The sequence below is a fragment of the Mustela lutreola genome, chromosome 5 (genome assembly GCF_030435805.1).
Source record: "Mustela lutreola isolate mMusLut2 chromosome 5, mMusLut2.pri, whole genome shotgun sequence".
Classification (NCBI taxonomy): Eukaryota; Metazoa; Chordata; class Mammalia; order Carnivora; family Mustelidae; genus Mustela; species Mustela lutreola.
This window is the reverse complement of record NC_081294.1, coordinates 144870339-144885757: the sequence shown is the minus strand read 5'-3', so window position 1 is coordinate 144885757 and position 15419 is coordinate 144870339. Positions and strand designations below refer to the sequence as shown.

The window sequence follows — 15419 nt, the reverse complement described above, 5'->3', positions numbered from 1 at the left end:
CCCGTAGTCAGCCTCTGTGGTGGGCATGGAACTTGCTTGGGATTCTCCCTCCCTCTGCCCCTCCCCACTCTGTCCGTCTCTAAAATAAATAATAAATAAAAATTTAAAAACAAAGGAATTTATCTGCTTCAAGTGTCAAATTTATAGGTATAACGTTATTCATAGTAGTCCCCTATTTTTTAATACACAGTAAAATCTATGGTGATGTCAACTTTCATTTTTCTGCTAGTTTTGAAAACAAAATTACTTCCTGAATATTTTTATTTCCTAATATTTCGAGTATTGGTGTTCTTTTATGTTCACTTGCAAGCGTCCGATTTCCTTGCAATATTCCTTTGATACTCTTTAGATCTCCTTTTACTTTATGTTTTGTTTTATTATATCATTAGAGTAGTGCTGAAGTAATTTATAATGTTCACCTTCACATTGTAGAAGGTGATAGTAGCTGAAAATCACCAATGAGACCTAGAGTTTCAGGTCAGCTTTTCTGTAGATCTATTATGGGACCTTGAGCTCCTTACATCCTTGAAGCCTTCTTTATTTAATGTATAAAATTAGGGTTGATAGTTTTAAACATGCTGGCTGCTCTAATTTAAATAGTAGTAAAGTCCTGGATTTACTTTGTTGTGGTCCTCTCTTCTTCAGTTCTTAAAGGAAGTTCTGTGGAACCTGAACATTATTTAGATCAGGTCCTGTATAAAATTTCTTTTTTTTTGAATTGTGGTAAAATATACATATAAACTTTACCATTTAATTCTTCTGAGCATACCGTTGTGTGCCATTAGTTCATTCCTATTGTTGTGTAGCCCTCAACACTGCCCATCTCCAGAGCTTTTTCATTTTCCCATACTGAACCACTGTCCCCATTAGATAGTAGCTCTCCATTTTCTCCTCCCACCTCACCTGGCCCACCAGCCAGATCTGTCTCTCTGTCTCTGTGAATTTTCCTGCCCTGGGTATCTGTATGAATGAAATCATACAGTATCTGTCATTCTGTGACTGGCTGCTTTCACTTAGGTTACTATTTTTTAGTATGTATGTAGTATGTAGTATGTATCAGAATCTCCTTTGTTTTTAAGCCCAACTGGTATTCCATTCTGTATATGTCGCATAAACTGTATAGCCATTCCTCTGTCAATGGACATTTGGGTTCTTTGCTTCTTTTGACTGTTTTGACTAATGCTCCTGTGGACATTGATATATACGTACCTGTTCAAGTCTCTGCTTTTCTTTTAGTTATATACCCAGAAATGAAATTGCTGGAATCTATGGTAATTCTGTGTCTACTTTTTGATCTGCATAATCTCTTAAAATCTCTTTTAGCACTAGTATTTAGATTCTTGTTTCCTCACATATCCAGCCCAATCAAATTTTAAAGCATGGCCTGAAACCTTACATTATAAAGTTTACATTAACTTTTACATTAAGAGCATATTCACGGTGGTTTTTTTTTTTACTATGATTTTATATGGTATGGCCTTTAGCAAATTATATTCCTAGCACATGCAAGTTCTCTTTTTTTAGCTGACCATATTGTGTTTCCACTTCCTTGCCTACCTTAGATTTCATGATCCATCATTATGATCAGTCCTTTATAGAAACCCTCAACCCTTTTATGCTCTTCTCTCTCTGCCTTGAATATTCCCAAACCTGTTTACATGTAGCTTTTTGTCTACTCTGTGCCATTGTAACTGAACCAAAGTTGAGTTCCATCCTCAGTGAGTCACACACTCCCGGTTGAGTTATGGCATAGAGAAAAATCAATTTGCAGCAGATAAGGAGATCGTGAGTAAAGGCTTCCAAAGCTGTGCCTCCCTGAGCAAGGGTGGATGGGTTCCTTTTATTTAGAATTAGAATGCATGTTTAGGTGGGGAAGTCTGGTCATCCTGTGTAGAAATGGGCGTAAGGTCACTTGTGCACCTTAAGGAAACCTGCCCATACACATGTTGTATGTTAGGCAGATGAGGCATGTGCTCCTCCTTGGGCTGAGGTTTAGTACTAAATGGGATAAGGAAATGGGGTAAAGGTAGTCATCCCATCATCCCCATCCTAGAGGTAACTCTGTGGTCCATCTCTTCAGGCAGAAGTGGGGAGTTGAGATCACACTGGTCTGGGTGGCCTGGGCGAGCTGGAGGTCTTGTCAAGGTAGGCACTATTGCTGGAGGGGCAGTTCTGCTTTCCCTTGGCTTGACTTAAGAGATAAGGGGGAAAGAAGAGCTGAAGAAAAAATGTGGGACAGAGGTGGGGGAATGTAAGCAAGTGGGCCATAAAGGTAAGGTCTTGGAGTCTAGCTGGTGACATATTCACCCAAATAGCTGAACATGGGTAAAGAAAAAGCACAAACCCCAGAGGCTTGCATTGAAATTTACAGCCACAGATCCCAAACTAAACACCTGACAACCAAACTTAATGACTCTGTAGTAAATTTGTTTTCTTGTTCTCTTTTCCATTCTCCCCACTTTTTCCCTCTTTCCTTAAACTTCCAGTATTCCTTGCTGTTTGCCACTGGTGACTTTATTTTGCCATCAAAATAAGTGCAGGAGATTTAGACTAATCTTCTCATCCCCAAATCTAACTTCTGCTCTATATGCAGATACTTTGTTCTGCCTTTTCTAACAGTACATAGGCTGTCACTTTTTGTCCAAGACCAGATTTTCCATTTATACATTGATCCTATCTCCTCTTTATCTACCCAAGGACTTTGCTTCAGTAGTTATCTTCTCTTCCTCTACCCTGATAAATAGTTATCTTTCTCTTAGATTATTCTTAGCATAAACAAATATATTTTGTCTTATTCTCAGATGAAAACCAAAAAACCTAGCTTTGAATCTTGCTACTCTCCCATTTCTGTAATCCCCCATCTAGGAAAATCCATTTATAGAATTCACTATAAAAATCATCAGGGCGCCTGGGTGGCTCAGTGGGTTAAGCCTCTGCCTTCGGCTCAAGGTCCGGGATCGAGCCCGACATGGGGCTCTCTGCTCGGCAGGGAGCCTCCTTCCCCACCTCTGTCTGCCTGTCTCTATGCCTACTTATGATGTCTCTCTGCCAAATAAAGGAATACAATCTTTAAAAATCATCAGAGAAGACTTAAGAGTAATGTTGCAGATACCCTGTGGAGGAACCACCCAGTTTAAGGAAGAAAACATTATCAATTCAGTTGAATGCCCTGTGAATCTTCCCCAATGGACTATTCACCAATGTCACATGCCTCTCTAATGTAGTTACCTGTTATCTCCAGCCCACTGCACTGAGATTTTACTGGTCAAAGTCACTTACCCTTGACTTCCAGGATGCTCAATTCAGTAGTCAGTTCTGTTTCCCTTTAATTCAGTTTTTCAGTATCCTTTGGTATTGTTGACTGAAGCCGCCTTTTTGAAACTTGGTTCACTTAGTTTCTGTAACAACATATTTAATGATTAAATATTCATAGTTGGAGAATGTTTCCTCTTCTGTCAGACTGTTTCTTGTAATATGGATTTATTCTGTCATTACTTCCATCTTGAATTGGCTTATCTTTTTCCTTTCTTGGAAACGTTGGGTGTCTCAGGACTTAGTTCTCTAAGCTTTTCTCTTCTCCGTCTTTACTTTCTCCTCATGTTATCTCATGGTTTAAATACCATCCACAGCTAGCTCTTAAGTTATAACTCTTAAATCACTTCCTGAACTCTGGACTTGCCTTATTAATCTAAGAGCTACCTTGCCCTGAACGTCTGAACACAGAATTTTCTTTCTTCTCCTAATCTTAATCCAAATCCCCACTTTTTCTTCACTTGTGTCTCATTAAATGGTACCTTCACTCACCCAGTTATCAGGTCTGAAATCTAGAAGTTATCCTTGCTTTTTCTCTTTTAGCTTTTACTGTAATTTCAGTCCATTAGCAAAATTTATCCTAATTCCAACCACTTGATTGAATCGTGATTCCAATCACGACCACCATTGCTACTACCCTAATCAAATCCCCCTTTACCTCTCACTCCAGCTGCTGAAGTAGCCTCTTAACTGATCTGGCAGCCATTCTCACATTCTGTATACTTTGCCTCACAACATCCAGAATTATCTAAACCCTGCAGTGGCTTCCTAGCTTTAAAATAAAATTTGAACTCTTTATTACGGCTTTTAAGGCCCTTTGCATGCTGAATCCTGCCTGGTCTCCAAGGTCATTTCCTACTACTTGCTATTGTTCTCAAAATTAAATATGCAGGGGCTCCTGGGTGGCTCAGTGGGTTAAGCCTCTGCCTTAGGCCTTCAGCTCCCAGCTGAAGATCCTAGGGTCCTAGAATCAAGCCCGCACCCCCTCTGGCTCTGCTCCACAGGGAGCCTGCTTCCCCCACCCCCCTCTATCTCTGCCTACTTGTGATCTCTGTCAAATAAATAGGTAAAATTTTTTAAAAAATTAAATATGCATAAGCTTTTGAGATGCTAAACATTCTTTTCCCCTCCCCTCTTTGATTATCACACAGGTGATCTTGGGGCCACAGTATTACGAACTAAAGTTTTATTAAATCTAAGTAATGAGAGGACAAGAATGTATTTTCACAATGAAGAAGATTTTTAAGTTTATGCTTATTCGAGCTTTCTTTCCCATAAATGTAAAGTTTGAAAAAGCTCTGCAGGTAAAATGAATATTTTCCCCCTCACCTACCCATTACCAGCAAATAACATATTCCTCTGTGGCCTGCAAATATCATTTGTCTTTCTTTCCATTTTTTCAAAATCCAGTAGTGGACATTTAGTATGCTTTAGATACTAGGCAGATAATTAAGTTGGGATTTTGTCATAAAATTACAGAATTTGACATTATGTACATTTGATGAGGCTCTTGTAGCCAGAGGTAAGATTTTCCTCAGAAAAGAAGTTGACCCTGTTTGCCAAGCACTGAAATTGTTTTATGTTTGTTATCAGATTGTTTTTTAAAGATTTTATTTATTTACTTGACAGAGATCACAAGTAAGGAGAGAGGCGTGGGGGAGGGGCAGGCTGCCTGCTGAGCAGAGAGCCCTAATCCCAGGACCCTGGGATCATGACCTGAGCTGAAGGCAGAGGCTTTAGCCCACTGAGCCACCCAGACTATATTTTAGATTAGAATATATTTGACATCTTTATATCCAGTGACCGTGAGTTTTGTTTGTATGTAAGATTATTTGGGTTTGATTAACTATTTTTTTTTTTTTTTTTGACAGACAGTGATCCCAGGTAGGCAGAAAGGCAGGCAGAGAGGGGGAAGGGAAGCAGGCTCCCCGCTGGCTTTAACCCACTGAGCCACCCAGGCACCTGGGTTTGGTTATCTTTTAAGACTCAACTTTGCCATTCAACAGCCTTCTTATTTGCCATTTTTAAAAATAGTGCTAACTCACTTTTGTTGGTCAAACAATGGGCAAGCATTGGTGATGTTTTTATCTAAACTTTGCAGGAATTGTATTTGTTATATTCTTTTTTTTTTTAAGAATTTATTTTTAAGTAATCTTTATATCCAAATTAGAGCTCGAAATCCCAACCCTGAGATCACGAGCTGCATGCTCTACTGACTTAGCTAGCTAGATGCCTCAATTTTGTTAAATTTTTGTCAAATTAATAACTTCTGTACTTCAAAATGTGTTGTGAACTATTTTATACTAATTCATTTTAAAGATTGAAGGTTAGGCAGTAAAATAAGATGAAGCAATATCCTATTAACATTTCTAACTGTTAATAATTGTCTCCTCCTTTTACCTGTTTATTTTTAGTAAATATTAGTTTTATACAGTATTCTCTTCTGTGTTCAAAGGCCTTGCATATACCTTCTCTGGGGTAAGCAGAAGGTTGATATATTTCCCTCAACTAAAGAATATCGAGTTGTGGTTTATTCATCTATTAAAATGACTACTGACTTGGGTAAATTACTATGCCTTTCAGGGTTCTAGGTTGTTTTTCTTCTTTGTTTTTTTGTTTTTATAAAATAAAAGTTGTTTTAGACTAGGAGTCTGTAAACTATATTCAGCTGGCCATATTTGACTTTTCTTGTATAGGCAGTGAAATAAGAATGGTCCTTATATTTTTAAAAGGTTGTTTAACAAAAAAAAGACTAATAGCAACAGTGATCCTCTTTGGTATGCAAAACCTAAAAATATTTACCTTTTGACGTTCTTATATTTATAAAATATTATCCAAGGATTATAATACTAAGATATAGGGCAAACAAAACTTTTTTTTAATAATTAGAATGTCTTGATCCTTTAAAGTTAATTCATTTGTGTTAGTTTATTGGGAACATAATTAATGAAGTTGTATATTGTATAAACTGTCTTTTTATATATGGGAAGCCAAGCTGGAAAAAAATTTAAATTTCCCTGGTCAAATTAGTTTTGTTTTAGGGATAATTAACATATAAAACAGTACCTTTGGCTAGGAAATGTCTAAAAAGTTTCTTGAAATAATTAATGCAAGTATTAAATGACAAATTGGGATATACTGTTTTTTTTTTCTATGACTAAAATCACTATATTTTTATATTTTCTTTCCTTCCATTTAGATAGAAGCAGACTTGGGATATCCTGGAGGTAAAGCAAGAATAATTCACAAGGAATCTGATATCATTACTGCCTTTGCTGTTAATAAAGTAAGTGCATAGACTTTTTATTCTTTGATTATTAAGTATTCATTGTTGAAGAAGGTCTACTATTATGTCAGCTTATTCAGTATTAGTAATTCTCTTTCCCAAAGCTAATTCTCACTGCCTAAATTTCAATCTGAGTAAGTTCCTTTATTTTATAAAATGATTATATTGTTTGATAATTAAATTTATTGGATATGTAGCAGATAAAGTAATGTTTTATTACTACACAGAAAGAAATATCAAATATTTATATATGCAATAGCCTTTAGAATTTCTACAACACATTAAAGCATTTAATCTAAAAAAAAGTTTTTTATTTTCCTTCTATGAATATGTTGAATGTGGTTGTTAATATTAGATCAAATTCAAGTTTTTACATGACTTACAGCAATTCTCACCCATTGACTTATAGCTACATTAGCTGTGTATCTAGTTTCTTCTTTATATTCCTTAGTCTTCTACATAACATGTTCCTTAAAGCTGTCTGTGAGCTCCTTAAAAAAAGGGATCGAGCCCCACATCGGGCTCTGTGCTCAGCAGGGAGCCTGTGTCCCCCTCTCTCTCTGCCTGCCTCTCTGCCTCCTTGTGATCTCTCTCTCTCTCTGTCAAATAAATAAATAAATAAATAAATCTTTAATAAAGAATTTACTTTAATCACTTTCTCCTTCCCTAAATGCCTTGCTGCACAGTTTTATTTGCATACACACACAAATACACCCCTATACATAATTATGTATATCTCCTTTTTCACATATTCCTAACTTTAAAATAATTTTTGAGTATTATTTTAATAAATACCCTACGGCATTATGCATTCAGAATCATTTCACCAGTTGGTTCTCCATCTTCCTATGAAATATCTTTCTTTCCTTTCATTTCTCCTAGACAGTTCCTCTATCCTTCTGCCCTCATCTTTCCCTATATCCTTTGTCTCATTTCCCTCTCATACACACCCCTGAATAGTTACTAGTTCTGTTGAAGACAGGCAGGTTTGGAATGAGCCCCTTAACCAGACAGTTCTCATGTTATAGCATCTGTGCAATATATGGTATAGTATATGTCAATACAAATAGAAAGCTATTGTCTGCACCCAACAGCTATCTTCCTTCCCTTGAAAAAAATATGATGTTAAATATTCTGTGCTATAAAACAAGCTCACTTCTTTTTCTTTTTTTTTTTTGGATATATATAAGTAATTAGTAATAAACAGTCATCCACATATTATATAAAATCTCTTGTTCACTGTGCAAGAAGAGTGTACCTGTTTAGTTTTTATTTCTCCAGATTATCATTTTACAGCTTAAGTTTATAGATGAGAAATAATACCTTTTGCTTTAAATTCCATTATTTTAAAATGCTGATGAGATTGAACTTTTTTCCATTTATTTAGTTGTGAGTTATCTGTGTTAAGAACTGTGAAAGGTCTAAGATTTATTACTAATAACAGAAGCATTATCCAGAATATCAGCATTTATGCTGTAGTTCCCTGTGTTAATATTACCACAAGTGGCGGGGAGGGGGCCAAATGATAACTGCACACAGAGTAGGTTGTATTATACGAAAGGAACACTGAGTTAAGGGAACCTTAATTTTCTCTAATGTACATTAAGGGTACCTGCCCTTTGATCTGGAGGGAGATACTATAGGCTTATAGCCATTCTGCAGAACCAACAGCAGTCAGTAAGTCACTCACCAGACATGCAGAAACAGAGAGACCTGTGGAGAATTATCTCTAAGCAGTCTCATTACATCCTTTTTCCATTTATGTCTCGGTATTCATTTTTTCCTTTTGTTTTTGTATTAGCATTTTACATAATGGAAATGTTAATCCTATTTTCTCTTTGCTGTCAACATTTTTATTTTCTCTTTTCAGTTCATAGATGTTTAAAATTTTGTATCATTTAATCTGACCAACTCTTTAAATTAATATTTATTTATTTAGTTTAAAGAAGGATAGAGAGAGAACGTGGGGGAGGGGGAGAGAGTGGAGGAAAGAGAGAACCTTTTTTTTCCCCAAAGATTTTATTTATGTATTAGCGAGAGAGCACAAGCAAGGTGAAGGGCAAAGGGAGAAGCAGACCACTCAGCAGGAAGCCCAATGAGGGGCTTGATCCTGGGATTCTGGGGTCATGACCTGAGCCTAAGGCAGACACTTAACCAACTGAGCCAGAGAGAGAAAGAGAGAGAGAGAGAGAGATCAGAACACTCTGCACTGAACTTCTGTCTCATGACCCTGAGATCACAACTTGAGCTCAAACCAAGGGTCAGATACTTAACGGCTGTACCACTCAGGTGTCCCTACAGTATCCATCTTTTAATTTATCATTTATTCTGACAAACTTTCCCCACTCTTTTTCTGTCTACCCCTATATCTTTCACATATTCCTTTCCCAAATTCTGTTTTTCTTGTTTAAGCCTGAAAAGCTTTAGGTGAAAGCGATACTATCTTATTTGAATAATGTACTTTTATTTCTTTAGTTTGATGTTCCTTATCTCTCTCTACCTTCTAGAGCTTCTATCCAGCACCTCCCTCCACATTTCAGAACTGTGTAAACCTTAGGGAGATTGTACCACACTAGCAGACCCGAGAGAGAGTGCTGGGAGAAGAAATAAAGTGGTACATGCTTTACCATTTAGAGGAGGCTTTGTGTTAGATGCTCTTCAGTTCTTAGAACATAAACATATCTCCAAGCTCAAGCGGATAGTTATTACACTCAAGATTTAATTATTAAAATTAATTCTAAGTATTCGTTTGTGATAATGCTGTCTTTTCTGCATCCTAAAGTTTCTATGGGCTATTTTGTAGTTTCCATTTTTAGAAGTGGCCCATATACATGTTGTGCTTTTTTATTTAAAAATTATGATATGATTTGTTTTTCAGGCAAATAGAAACTGCATAGCAATTGCATCAAGCCATGATGTTCAAGAACTGGATGTTTCTGGAATTCTAGCTACACAAATCTATACTTGGGTAGATGATGATGCTGAAATGGAAACCAAAGGGTACTTTTATACTTTGTTTTTAATTCATTAACATTGTGTTAAATGATATCCACAGAACTATAACTTCCAAAAGATTTTTAGAGGAGTATTCCTAGATTGTGAGTATAGTGGATACTGATATGATACAGAATGGAAAAGGGGTGGCAGGCACTTTAAAGAAAGGAACTGAGGGTTAGAAGAGAGTAATGTGAGAGATTCTGCAATTGTTCACATTGATGAAGTACTATTTCCGAGTTAGGAGTTAAGAGCTGAAGAAAATTTTAGAAGGAAATACAAAAGCATATATTAGAGCTTTCAGGAATAAAGGAAGAAATGAAGAACTAATGGGTTGCTCTCCTTCCGGTTGATGTTCTTTTGTAGATCAGAAGATTTCTTGGTTATACATGCTCGTGATGATTTAACAGCTGTGCAGGGTACAACCCCATATACACATAGCAATCCCGGCACTCCAATCAACATGCCTTGGCTTGGCAGTACACAGACTGGCAGAGGAGCATCTGTGGTATGTAGAGTTCAACATACTGTGGATAGGGGTGTCTGGATGGTTCAGTCAGCTGAGTGTCCGACTTGATTGCAGGGTGTGAGTTCAGGTCCCGCATTGAGTTCCATGCTGGGCATGGAGCTTACTTCAAAAACAAAAACAAATCCCCCACACAAAGTAAAAATACTGTGTTTAACTGTCCCTTTTCCCCCCTCTAGTTTAATAGTTAAAGGGTGATTTAAACATATTTTTTAAAAATCCTCAACTTTTTAGTAAGTCATACTTGCTGAAAATTATAAATTTAGATTATGAAGAATGATATGTATTTTCATATGAAAAAGAAAAATTATTTAAAAAAATAATTTAAAATAGAGCTGTATTTTAAGAGCTCTATTTAATTATTTAAAACTTATTGGTACAAATCAGGTATCAGCAAGCTGTAGTCTGTCAGTCAAACTGTTTTTGTGTAAACGTGCTTGAGAGTAGTGTTGACTTTTTTCAGTGGTAGAAAAAAAAGTCAAAAGAAGAATGGTATTTTGTGACACAAAAAAATTATATGAAATTCAGATTTCATTATCTATAGGCAAAGTTTTATTGGAACATAGCCACAGTTATTTGTTTGTATTTTGTCAGAGGATCTTCTTGAGCTCTGATTAAGTTGTCATCCATGTTTATCCCTCAATGAGATTCTTTTATTAATACTTAATGATGCATGGAGTCATAGAATCCCAGGACCAGTAATTCTTTCAGTGGCTTTCTGGTGGTGTGGTTATTTTTAGTTTCCTAATTCCTATAGAATTCTTTGGAATTCTATTCTTGGCCTCTCCGTCCCCACCAACACACATACTAATTTTTTTTTTTTTACTAATTAGTAAGGGTAGTTATTTTAATAAATGTTTAATCATCCTTAATAATACCTGATAGTATTATATATTAATATAGTTCCTCTGTTGCTCATAAAACCTTATTTTTGTTTGTATAACCTTACTATGCTCTGAGATACCTGTTGAGATAGCTGTTATAATTACTCCTACTTAGCATTTTTCAGATGAAACTTAAGATCCAGAAGGGTCTAGTGATTTAACTTAGGTCATTATCTCAGATTTTTGGTAGAGCTTATATTAAAGTCTTTTATTCCTCCTACCTAGCTCACTGATTTCAGGTAGGAGTGTTTGAAGTATTGAAGAGTTTGAAAAGCAATCTAGGAATTATTCAAGTGAACTGTCTTGGTCATTTATAGTTCATTTTTTCCAACTGACAGATACATTAAAATTCACTTCTAAAACCTACTGATATTATCTTCTTTTAAAGGAAAACTTAAAGAGAATATACAAAATATGTAAAAAGAAATAACAGGCAATTTCTCCAACTCCACTTTCAGAGAATACAATGAACTTCTTCCTTTAACAGTATCTTGCTGGTCTCTCTGCTTCCACACTTGCTCCCTGTGTTCTGGATACAGTGGCCAGAGTTGCTCTTTTCTAAAGGATCATTTAGGTTGTCACTCTGGTGTTTAAAACTTTCTGATTTCCCAATACAACTTTAAAAAAACAAGTCCTTATGGTGGCCTTTGTAGTCCTCTGTGATCTAACCCCTGCCAGCCTCTGCAGCCTCATCTCTGTTCATTCTGTACCTGATTTGCTTTGCTGTAATTACAGTGGCCTTGAGAGGCCACTCAAGAAGTCTCTTGAGAACATCAAGCTCATTGCCCTGTCAGAGCCTTTGCCTTGCATTCTGCTTCAAATGTTCTTTTTTTTTTTTTTTTTTTCTTTTACCATTCAGATCTCAGGTCAGGTTCCCAGGGATTTCCCTTGCTTCTCTAGTGAAGGCATCTGCCCTTCCCCACTCTACCTGTAGTCACTCTGTATGTCATTATTATCCCCCATTTTATCTTCTTTAATAGCCTGTGTCAGTTTTGAAATTATCTGTTCACTATTTATCTTTTTTAACATACTCTGTAATGGAAACTGTGTGAGAGATTGTTATGACTGCCTTAGACACTGATGATCTCTAACTAGAATGGCGTTTATCATATGGTCAGTGCTCAGAAAATACTTGTTTTTACTCCAAAGCATTATAACACAGAAATTTACCTTTGTCATTCTTGTTAGAATAGGATTTCCTTTCTATCTCCATCTTAGTAGAACCCCTTTTCAGGAGGGGAACATTGTGATTTGTTAGGATAATTAGTCTAATTGGTCCCACTCTGTCCTCAAGAAAAGATATTGGTATTATCAGGTGGTTCTTTTTTATAAGGATCTTCTAAAATAAGTTATGATTTCTTTCCTTTATATGTTCTGCATATGCTCTTAGAAATTTTATTAAACCTGTGCTTTTGTATTTTTGCTTATGGTTTTACTTTGATATTTTAGTCAGAAAGAAAAGTAAAAGAATAGGAATATTTAGGCGTTTCTTTAATTAAAGAAACATGAGATTTCAATATCAAGTTTGCTAAACAGAGGTAACATTCAGCAGGTTTTTGTTTTTTTGTGAAGAATTAATGAAACATTTTCTTAATTCTGTTGCTTTATTGAATTATTAATTCTAACAAAAAAAGAATACTTTTATAACCAACTTCTGCTGTTTTGAGGTAAAATTACAACCATAACCATCCTTCAGTGTTTCTGTCCTTCAGCACTTACGCTTGCCAGCTCTCTTCCTCCCTACCTAGTCCCCACTTTACTCACGACTTTAGTCTAATGGACAATTTAAAATCCACAAGAACAACACAAAAAAATCTACTCAAGACTGATACTATGAAGCTTAGGATAACATATAATTGTAGTTATGGTGCTGTATAAATAGGAATTGTTCTAGTAATTAAAATTATCTCTTTAATTTCACTTATTCTTATTTGACAGGCTACTTAAATCATTCACAACATGATTTAAAAATGGATAAATTAAAAAAAATGGACGAAAGTTCCACACTATCAGTTAAAAATTTATACAATTTTCTGTTTACCTCTTTTTTTTGTTTTTTTCACATGCTTCTGCCTATCTTTTTAACCTTGTACTATTCAGGATTTTTCCAATAAAATTAATGGGATCAGAAAAGAATTGGCAAGAAAGGAGGTAAGACTAAATTCTCAAGGTGAATTTGTTCTTAGAGCCTAGTCAATGATGCTGAAAATGTATGTACACTTAAACGTGAGAGAGCTGAGCTATTAAATTTAATTTCTGTTATTACATTTAGTATTTTTAGCACCCACAATATTCAGTAGGAATCACATAAAAATAAATAAATAAATAAATGTTATTTGTATTACCTGTCACATTTTGTATTTTTAATCCTACTTTTTATTGTAACTTAGAAGAATGATTTTTCTTTGTTAACAGATGATTAAGAAAGCCATTAATAATGTCAGAAGAATGACTTCTCATCCAACTCTTCCTTACTGTAAGTTGATAATAATTAGCCAGTGTTCTAAGGAATTTAAAGCAGGTTTTTAGTTTCAGTTGAAAGGTAGTCAGCTATTTTACTTTTTTTTTTAATAGAGAGTGTCTGCTAGCAAATAAAAACATTTCAAAATTGGATAACAATAGAAAAAGAAATTTTCCTGAATTAATAGAGAAGGCTAACTTGATGCAGTAAATCTTTACTTATGTTGACTGCATACTTCTAAGTTAGAACATTTTAGTTTTGGACATTTCTGGACACTTCATACAATTAGAAGTTATAGTCATAATTAATTGTTTTAATAATGAGATCACTCCCATCTTTTATTACATAGATCAGAACAGTACCTTGGTCATTTATTGGCTCATCATAGTTACTTTGTATTTTATTAATATTTTGTCAGTTTGCCTTTTATCAGACACACTAATAGTAGGCAAAGGAAGTAGTTACTAGTAAGTTCTTACACTCTCAGGGAAGATATATTATTGTCAGTTAATATTCTTGGGAATTTCAAAAGTTTTTCTCCTTTAAAAAAGAACTTAATCAATGGGGAATTTATTTGGACATACTGAAACAGAGTAAAAACAAAAAAGACAAATTTAAAAATATTTGTGCGTTAGAATCAGCATTCATATTGGCATCTCAATATTCAAGTTTTCTTAATATGATTTTTAAGTTGTGCTTCTCATCAAGTTGCCCCACACACAGTAATAAGCACCACGCCTATTAATTAAAAAACATTCATGTTCCTTCAATTTTGTAACATAAAAAATTATACTACTTTTATAATGAGAGATATTCTGATAAGATATATTTGACAAAACCAGTGTTCTTTTCTACTTCACTGTCCTAAGTAGTACAAGCAGCTGTTACCAAAATTGCATATCAGTGTCCAACAAAAGGGTTCAAAAGAGCTATGTATTTAAAATGAAGAGAGCAACTTCTATTACGGATCCTAAAGGTGTGAAATAATGTAAAAATTAATCAGTGTTTTTACTGCATTGAATCATTACTACTGATAATTATACTTAACATAAATTGAGTGGTCCATGTTAAGCATATTTCTAAATGATTCATATGGATTATCTTGTTTACTTCTCATAGCTATCTCTTAACTTACATATCATTATTCCCCTTTTTCAGGACAATTTGAAATGGGTTCATGGAGATTAAATAAGCTTCCTTGTATCACAAAATTAGTAAATGGCAAAGTGATGAATTAATAATACTTAGCTTATTCACATTCCTCAGTGAAACAACACATTTGAGATATCCAGTCAGTCAGTCAGAATAACTATCAGAAGTGATTTTTTTCTTTACTGTGCATAACATTCAAGACTTTCTACAGTCTTTTTTTTTTTTTTCCAGAGAAAATATATAAGTTTAAACATTAATAGTAGGACTGATAAGAAGTGACTCTTTAGTTCACCCAGAAATTTGTTAACTGGTTATTATATAAAGTATTTATTAAAGGCTATTAAAAGATCATTTCAAAGATTATTAAAAGATAATTTCAAAAGGAAGTAAAATTTACAGAGGTCTGATTTAATTGCTTCTGTTATGTAGTGTGAGAGTATATTCTGAGTCAAATGAAAGTACATCAAAAAACTGTTTTTAAGATTAAAAATACTGAAACGAAATTTCATGACAAAGGTAAGTTCATGTAAATTGACTATGATTCATTTCAAAGGTGCTTCTTTCATAAAGGTCTTCACTTGGATTAAAAAATAAACCTTCCAAAGATGACTATAATAAATTTGCAATTTTTGCCCTTTATAATGCAGATCTGACAGGAGCTCAAGACGGAAGTGTCCGAATGTTTGAATGGGGCCATTCTCAACAAATAACCTGTTTTCGATCTGGTGGCAATTCAAGAGTTACTAGAATGAGATTTAACTACCAAGGAAATAAGGTAGTATATAAAAATATAAATAGGAAGAG

At 34.8% G+C, this 15419-nt stretch overlaps 1 protein-coding gene across 2 annotated transcripts in view; it reads left to right on the top strand.

The window, feature by feature from the left end:
- Positions 1-15419, top strand: part of DMXL1 (Dmx like 1) — a 125156-nt gene that overhangs the window by 95434 nt on the left and 14303 nt on the right. For both annotated transcript variants that reach the window (XM_059175799.1, XM_059175798.1), the window contains 5 exons: positions 6512-6598; positions 9477-9598; positions 9959-10100; positions 13418-13478; positions 15263-15390. In XM_059175799.1, coding sequence (XP_059031782.1) covers positions 6512-6598; positions 9477-9598; positions 9959-10100; positions 13418-13478; positions 15263-15390 — 540 coding nt within the window. The remainder of the gene's footprint in view (positions 1-6511; positions 6599-9476; positions 9599-9958; positions 10101-13417; positions 13479-15262; positions 15391-15419) is intronic.